Source organism: Ursus americanus, chromosome 11 (genome assembly GCF_024610735.1).
Source record: "Ursus americanus isolate L20-20 chromosome 11, mUrsAme1.1.p, whole genome shotgun sequence".
NCBI classification, from domain to species: Eukaryota; Metazoa; Chordata; class Mammalia; order Carnivora; family Ursidae; genus Ursus; species Ursus americanus.
The window spans coordinates 55,450,086-55,459,239 of record NC_142137.1 but is presented as its reverse complement, the minus strand read 5'-3'; the positions used below and the strand labels follow the sequence as shown (position 1 = coordinate 55,459,239).

General features: G+C 39.2%; 1 protein-coding gene across 1 annotated transcript; it reads left to right on the top strand.

The window, feature by feature from the left end:
- Positions 1–7,429: 7,429 nt before the first annotated feature.
- Positions 7,430–8,183, top strand: SF3B5 (splicing factor 3b subunit 5). The gene has a single exon (XM_045810094.2). The coding sequence runs from the start codon at positions 7,575–7,577 to the stop codon at positions 7,833–7,835; it is 261 nt and encodes an 86-aa protein (XP_045666050.1). The 5' UTR covers positions 7,430–7,574; the 3' UTR covers positions 7,836–8,183.
- Positions 8,184–9,154: the final 971 nt, after the last annotated feature.

The following is a 9,154-nucleotide window of genomic DNA, read 5'->3' as shown; positions in this document are numbered from 1 at the left end:
AAGTATTTATGGAGTGCCAGCAATGGGTAAATCATTATGCTGATATAATGGAGAAAAAAATTACATATTTCAAAAGAACTTACATTTAAGTGAAATATATCATATGTACCCAGATTACACCGTAATTTATGTGATTATTCCTTTATTATTGGCAGTAAAGTTGTTTTTAATCCTTTGCTGTCACTCAAGACATTGTCATAAAGATTCATTCATTCATTTATTCAATAAATATTATTTTAATATTTGATATTAATGATATGTCAACCATTAATCTTGGTGCTGCAAGATTTCATATCACTGCAATGAATGGAACATGTATATAATACTTCAAAGTTCCTTTGTGAAAATTCTCCAGAGAAATTTTTGTTCAAAAATTGCACCAGCCTGTGTTTTAATATAATCACTAAAGAACAGAGAGGGACAGCCTCTTATATCTCAAATGAAGAGTTATAGAATACATACCTCTGGGGGTGCCTGGGTGGCACAGCGGTTAAGCGTCTGCCTTCGGCTCAGGGCATGATCCTGGCGTTATGGGATCAAGCCCCACATCAGGCTCCTCCGCTATGAGCCTGCTTCTTCCTCTCCCACTCCCCCTGCTTGTGTTCCCTCTCTCGCTGGCTGTCTCTATCCTGTCGAATAAATAAATAAAATCTTTAAAAAAAAAAAAAAAGAATACATACCTGTGGCCATCATATTTTCCCCAGGAGCAATTATAACAAAGAATACAGAACACTTCATTTTTTCAAAACATATGCCCAATTAGAGGCAAAACCCTTCAAAAATTGAGTTGTAGATCTGCTCAGATATATGAAACCCAGGATATCCAGGAAGGAAAAGCTGAAGCTAAAGACGTTTTTAACCACAGGAAAATAAGATCATGTCTAGCAAACTTCTTTTAAAAAATTCCCAAATTCTATATCATCTAAATTCCACATTACTGTTTAATCCAACTAAAGATAAAACCCCGAAGTAAAATTTGCACGACGAGAAGGGAATGATTGCTTGCTTTCGTCCTAAATTATCAGAGCCTTAGTGCTTTTAAAAATACAGCAGACCAAAGTTTTGTCTTCAGCCTCTCGGCCCCAGGTACGGTTCCTGCTTACCGGGGTTGAGAAACTCCCGATGCTTCTTTACAAAATGTTCCCAACCACCGGTCTATTTGTTGGCATTAAATACTGTTTTGGCGACCCCTAGTGTGAAACATGGTATCAACACTTGCACATGTTGAAAATCCTTATATTTTAAAACTTGCTTACAGACAAAAAGTGGTATCTGAAATAATTTTCCACCAAAGGAAATGTGACTTTAGTTCATGTCAATTTGAAGTTTGTATTTTTCTGCAATAATAATAAAATGTAAATATAATTTCTGGATACAGAAAACATTTGGCAATAAGAGGGTGGTTATTTAGAGTATGATACATCCATACAGTGAAATATTAGACAGCTATAAAACAAGACTGAAAAAAGAGAATGAGGAAGCTCTTCATGTACTGCTTCAGGATGATCTCCATGAGAGGTCGAAGAAGATGAACCAAAAACCAAAAAACTCATTTGAGCACTTTGCTACCATCTACATCTTAAAAGGAGTAAAATATCATTTATATTTGTCTTTGCCTGTATACATCCACTAATAAAGTCTCTGGAAGGATACACCAGATACACATAGCCATGGTTACTTATTGAGGGTGGGGGTGGAAAATAGACAGATGTTAGAAACTGCATCCTCTGTATACGTCTTTTGTTTTTGAATGACACCTTGACTGTTCAAAACATTAAATGACTTTTGGGGCACCTGGGTGGCTGAGTCAGCTGAGCATCCTACTCTTGATCTCAGCTCAGTTCTTGATCTCAGGGTTGTGAGTTCAAGCCCTATGTTGGGCTCCACGCTGAGCACGGAGCCTACTTAAAAAAAAAAAAAGAACAAAATATGAAACAACTTTTAAAAAAATGTAAAGCCGTCAGCACAAGAACAAGAATAATGAAAAAGAAAATGTTACCTTGCACTTCCAGAATTAAAAAACAGACAAGACAAAATATAATTTTCTGTCTAAAAATATATTTTTTTCTTTTCCTTTTAGATTTTAATTCTATATTTTTTCCAACAGCATCTTTTCTTGCATATTTTTCTTACTCAAATGCCAAATTGTAAGATAGTATTTGATAGTTACATAGAAGTAAGAGGCAGGATTGACTTGAGGTAATATCTTGGGTCAGGAAATAGTAAAAACTCTCCTAGTATGTCTTCCCATGCCTTCTCTAAGGTCAGTGGTTAGAGACCAAAATTCCTTATTGGCAATAAATGTAAGAAATTGTGATATTCCTTAGTAGGTCACAATTTAAGACTCACAAGGAACATCTTTTTTTTTTTCTTAAATATTTTATTTATTTGAGAGAGAGAAAGTGAGAGAGCACTAGTGGAGGGGATGGGGGAGGGGGAGTGGGAAGGGGAGTGGGAGGAGGAGGGGGAAGGGGTGGGGGAGGGGAGAGGGAGCAGACTGCTTGCAATGCGGGGCTCTATCCTAGGATCCTGGGATCATGACCTCCAAGTCAGACGCTTAAGCGTCTGAGCCACCGAGGTGCCCCAAGACTCACAAGGAACATCTTTAAGTATATATAGCAGATACTCAGGAATAAATCTAACAGAAGATGTGAAAGACCTTTATGGGAAAAAATTATACAAACTTTAAAGTAAAAAAAAGTAGACTTAAATAAATTGTAATGTTTCCTATGTGCATGGATGAGAAAACTCAATATAGTTAAGATAACAATTCTCCCCAAATAAATCTGTAAAATCAATATAATAACAATTAAAATTGAAGCAGGGTTTTTCTGTTATTTGCAAGTTGGTCTTGTTAAATGGAAGTTTTTTGGTGACTTTGAGGTTCATTTGGGGAAATGTACAAAATACCATTCAGAGATCTGTGTAGATTTTAAAAGCTAATCTTCTGTTTATTAAGTTATAAAACAAAAAACTACCTTTTTTCCTTAAGCTTGCAAGTTCAGTTAAAAATCTTAAGCTATTCATAAGTCTAGCAAAATTTCACAATCACTCTTAAGAGGACTTTGGATAAAATTTAGTTCCACTCCAAATTCTTACTCTTCAACATTTGAAACCACACTTATTAATGTAATATGTTGCATTTTACTTGTAAGTATTGTAATTGTCTGACTTAACAAATGAAGCTTTTTCATGTGCTTAAACTGTGCTCACAAATCTAATTAATTAAACTTACAAATATATAAAAAGACACAAATTTTCTTATATAGTCCTCATTACTGTATAAAACCATTACCACTGAATTGTGTCCCCCCAAAATTCATGATGAAGTCCTAACTCCCAGTAAGTCAATGTGGTTGCATTTGAATGGAGGACCTTTAGGTAAAATGAGGTTATATGAGTGGACCTTAATACAATATGATTGACCTTTTTATAAGAGGAGATTAGGAAACAGACATACAGAGGGGCACAGAGGGAAGATGGCCATCAGCAACTCAAGGAGAGAGGGAATGAAGCCAAAGTGATGACTTTGATCTTGGACTTCTAGCCACCAGAACTATGAGGGAATAAATTTCTATTGCTTAAGGCACTCAGTCTGTGGTACTCTGGGCAGCCCTAGCAAACTAATACAGCTTAGCTCTTAATTACTACATATAAAAGTATCTTCCGTCGAGTTCTAAAGGGATTTGAATTTGAGGAATTCTCTCATGTCCTTAGAATCATTCTTAATGATACGGAAATAGTATTAATTTCCCTGGCTTTGACTACATAATAACGATTTCCATGAGGATTTTACTGTCAACTCTAAATTCATGTGGAAGAGCAAAGGATCAAGAATTGTTGGGGCACCTGGGTGGCTCAGTCAGTTAAGCATCTAGCCTTCAGCTCAGGTCATGATCCCAGAGTTCTGGGATAGAGAACTGCATTGGGCTCCCTGCTCAGCGGGGAGCCTACTTTTCCCTCTCCCATTCCTCCTGCTTGTGTGTGCTCTTTCTCTCTCTGTCAAATAAATAAATAGAATCTTAAAAAAAAAAAAAGAATTGTTAAGATACTTCTAAAAGAAGGAAATTGTATGGGCTTTCACCCTGTCAGATATCAAGACTTATTATAAAGGTATAATAATTAATATCTTTAAAATTTTTTTAAATAATAATTAACATCTTGTGTTACTGATGCGCACATAGACAAAGAGACTAATGGACTGGAATACCCAGAAACAGATCTATGCATATACAATAGAAGCATTAAAGATGAGTAGGGAAAGGTGGTACTATTTAATGAATGATCCTTATCACAGGGGTCTAGTTAGTCATATAGGAAAATATTTGAAAATTAGATCCCTAAAGCCAAACAAATCAAAACAAAAACTTCCAGGTAGATTAAATCTCTAAATATAAAAAGTCTAAATTATAAAACTTTTAGAATGAAATAAAGGAAACTTTTTTATGGCCCTAAGGTAAAAAAAGTTTTGATTTCATTTTTTTAACCCAATTGCAAAAAGCACAAATGATAAAGGCTGATATACTTCACTACTTTATTTATTTTTATTTTTTTGAAGATTTTAGTTATTTATTTGTCAGAGAGAGAAAGAGAGAGAGAAGCAGACTCCCTGCTGAGCAGGGAGCCAGATGTGGGACTCAATGCCAGGACCCCAGCATCATGACCTGAGCAGAAGGCAGACACTTAACTGAGCCACCCAGGTGTCCCACATTTCACTACTTTAAACTTAACTTCTGTACAAGATGCCATAAGGAAAGGGTAAAGATGTATCACAGACTGGAAAAAAAATACTTTCATTGCGTATAACTAGCAAGCTTGGTATTCTGAATATATAAAGATCTAAAAAATTAGTAAGAAAAAGACAAACATCCCAATTTTCAAAATTGTCAAAAAATACGAATATGCAATTCACAAATCAGAAATATAATGGGCCAATAAATTCATTAAAAAAAACATGCCCAGAGGCACTTGGGTGGCTCAGTGGGTCAAGTGTCTGCCTTCAGCTCAGGTCATGATCCCAGCGTCCTGGATCAAGCCCCATGTCAGGCTCCCTGCTCAGTGGAGGGTCTGCTTTCCCTTTGCCTGCCCCCCACGCTCTCTCTCTGTCAAATAACTAAATAAAATCTTTTAAAATAAATAAATAAAAATAAAAAATATGCCCAGTCTCCCTAGTAAGCAAGGATGACAAATTAAAGACACAGTGAAATTCTATTCTACTCATTGAATTTGAAAAAAAAAATTTTAATGTCTGAGGACACCAAATTTTGGTAAGGATGTGGATCAATAGGAATTATTCTCTTGCTGGGAAAGCCAATTGGTATAACCAGTTTGGACAGCCATTTGGCAAAAACGAGCAAAGCTTGAAGATACTCATCCCTATGTCTCAACAAATTTTTACCTATATATATGCCCTAAAGAAACTCCTTCATGTGTATAAGAATATATGTGCAAGAATACTTATTGCAGCATTGTTCCTTATAGAAAAGATGTGAAATTAAATGTCCATTATTGAGATAATGGACATATTATGATATATTAATTTAACAGTATACTACACAACAGGAAAAATGGACTAAAGCTGCATATATCACCATGGATTCTGATGAGGGAAAATACCCACAGGGTGTCATTTATGTAAAGCTTCAAAACATGCATGACAGTTGTCCCTTGGATACATAAACTTTCAGCAATCAAAAACAAAAACAAAACCAAACCCAACCAGACTCCAGAATGATTAACTCTAAATTCAAACTGGTTTCCTAAAGTAAATAGATTAGGGAGTGGAACACAGAGAACTTCAACTTTGTTTGTATAGTTTTATTTCTTTGAAAACCAAAACCAAAACAAACATAACAAAGTTGGAAACAACAATGGCAAAATGGCAAGCTTTGATATATCTGGACGGTGAATCCATAGGTATGTCTTATAATAGTCTCTACATTTTAGGGATGAAATGTTTGTTATAATATGGTTTTAAACCAAAGAATAAGACTTTTTTTTTTCTTTTTTGGTACAGGCATTTGATCTCATAAGGAATTTTTTTTTCATTTTCTTTCCTTTAATTCCTTTTTTAAAAAATAAAAATTGTTTAGGTGTGCAATGTGATTTGATATATATACATAATGAAATGATTACTACAGTCAAGCTAATTACTATATCGATCTCCTCACAGTTACCTTTGTGTGTGTGTGGTCAGAGCACCTGCAATCTACTCTCAGCAAATCCTAATATTCAATACAATATTAACTTTAGTCATCATGCTGTACATTAGATCTCTAGACTTATTCATCTGTACATAACTGCAAATTTGTAACAGCATAAAACTATTTTAAAGTTATCTTTCTTCCAGTAAAGAGTTCCTTCTATTTGGCTGCCAGACAGTTGTTCATCCATTCATCAAATGTTTTTTGAGAATACAAACTCTACTGGGCCATGAGCACATCATAAAAAGATATCATAAAAGAAGCATATGATTAAAAAAATAGCACCAAAAAAGTATAAATTACTTTTCTCAAGTAGTTTGAATTCACATGAGGAAGTCCTTAAGCCAGAAAGTAGGGTAGAAAGTGATAATAATGAAGAGATGTACAAGAAGAAAAAAGAAAGAGAATTTACATCTGTCTGGTGTGGCCAAAGCCGATTTTAAGGAGATGCTTTTGAGCTGACTTAAAGAGAGAAGCTGTTTGCCAAGGGAACAAAAGCATTCCAAGCGCAGGGAACATCTAGTACAAAGAACTGGAGAAGCGAGCTGCACGGAACGTTGAGAAATACAGGCTGGGGGTGTGTAGGGTGGGGCGAGGAGTTGGAGGGAGGATATCAAATTAAGCTGGAGAGGAAGGAGGGGCTTGGTGTGGGAGCCGGAACGTGTCAGAACTGGTATAGGACTTCGGTCACCAAGCAGGAAACGGCGGCCCTGCGAGCGTTGAAATAACGTTCACTCTACACGACTTAAAAAACACGTAGTCGGGACCAGAACTTGCGTCTACTGATTTTCAGGGTGATCCACCCTGCCTGTGAAGGGACTACCAGGCTGTCACATAAGCTCCGAAATCAGAATTATACCGAGTTCATTTTCACGGTTGCCTGTGGCGCTGTCCTACGTGAGCTTCCCATTTCTTCTCAGCTCTCAACCTTCCAAGGCTGCTCCCCGCCTCCCCGACACCATGCTCCACTAGGTCGCCGGCGGGCTCTTAAACCGCGACAACGGGTCCCAGAAGCGGCCGTGCACAAACCCTCGGAGACCACAGGTCCCGGCATGCAAAGCTCCCGGTTTAAAAAAAGGGCCGCTAAGTGAACCATAATGCAACGCTCTACGAAGGGGGAGGGGCTCTCTATGGAGGGCGGCCGACTTGTAGCGTCGGCTAGGCAACTCCAATTCCGTGACAGAATACACTTCCGCTTCCGCCTCTGAGCCCTAGGACGGCGAGTCCACGCAGGTTCGTAACTGTGACGCCATTCGCCTGCGACTGAGCCGCTTGGAGGTTCTGTGCTGTGGCCTCTCTCCCGCGTGAAAATCTAGAGCAGCTGCTTCTCCTCTGTGGCCTCTGACCTGGGAACAAAGGGAAAGCGACGAGATGACTGACCGCTACACCATCCACAGCCAGCTGGAGCACCTGCAGTCCAAGTACATCGGCACGGGCCACGCCGATACCACCAAGTGGGAGTGGCTGGTAAACCAGCACCGCGACTCCTACTGCTCCTACATGGGCCACTTCGACCTTCTCAACTACTTCGCGATTGCGGAGAATGAAAGCAAAGCCCGAGTTCGCTTCAACTTGATGGAGAAGATGCTGCAGCCTTGCGGACCGCCAGCCGACAAGCCGGAGGAGAACTGAGACCCCCGTCTTGTCACTGCTGTGCAGGAGCCTCACCTGAGTTCCTCCCGTTTGCCATCATTCCCGAGTGTTCCTGCCCCAAGTGCACCGATTCTCCATTGCTTCTGTTTCTCGTCCCTTTCTTGTACAGAAGTGCTTACCTGGGGGCGTCCGGCCTGTCCTGCCTTCCTGTGGACCCTTCGGAACACAGCGTTGGGAGACCATCAGGACCCCTGAGAACTGAGACGGTGGAGAGATCCTAAAACCAGGAGAGGGGAGAAGGCACTGGAATGAGACGGGATTTGGAGGCTCTTTTTTGGCTAGTTGATTGTCGTCGTTGCTTTTTCCATAAAGTTTATAAATTTTTCAGTCTTTTCGTGTGGACTACTTGTGTTCGGGTGGAGGGGTCCAGGGAAGGCTCTGGGGACTTTGGTTTCATAGGAGAAGAAAGAGGCGGGAGGTGGGGGAGTTAAGCACAAAGCCAGCGTTCATTGCCAGACACTTAAAATTCACCTTGCACACTCTCCCAACACCTTTTTTCAGACCCATAACGCCTTCAGTATTGAGGTTTGTGATTACTGTATTCCTCCTTCATTTTCTTCCATTCAAAAAAATCTTTGCTAGCATTGCCCACTCCTCTGTGTGTAAGTTGCATCCTCTCTCTTGGGATTCTGGACGCATCCCTGAAAAATGACAGGCTGTCAAACGAGTTCTTTGATTCATTCAACATTCAACAAATATTTGTTGAGTTCTATGTGGCGGGTATTTTGCCATGCTTTTGGAGCTTATGTTATACTTGGAGGTGGGGGAGGCTGCACAAATTGTAGGAATAAACAAGTATTAGAAGGTGGTGTGCAGGATGGGAGTAACAGTACGTTTGCAGTTTTAAACAAGATGCTTATGTTAGACTATTGAGATGGTTACACTTGAGAAAAGACTTTAAGGAAGGGAAGGAAAATACCCTTGGGGAAAACTGGGGGAATTGTTTTCCAGGCAGAAGGAACTGCCAGTGCAATGGTGCTAATACTGAAATTGTGTTTGGCTTATTGGAGAAACATCAAAGAAGCAAATGTGGCTGGGGGAGTGAGCAAGGGGAAGAGTAGAGGGATAGGTAATGGAGGAGGAACAGATAAGAGTACAGCCTGGTAGGCCAGTGCAAGGACTTGTGACTTTTATCCTGAGGGAAATAGGGAGCCATTGGGACAAATGGTTTTATTAAGTAATGTGATCTGACATATTTTAGATCAGTAATTCTTAAACATTTTGGCCTTGGGACCTCATTACATTCTTAAAAATTCTTGAAGACCCCACAGAGTCTGTTGATGAGGGTTATAGCTGTT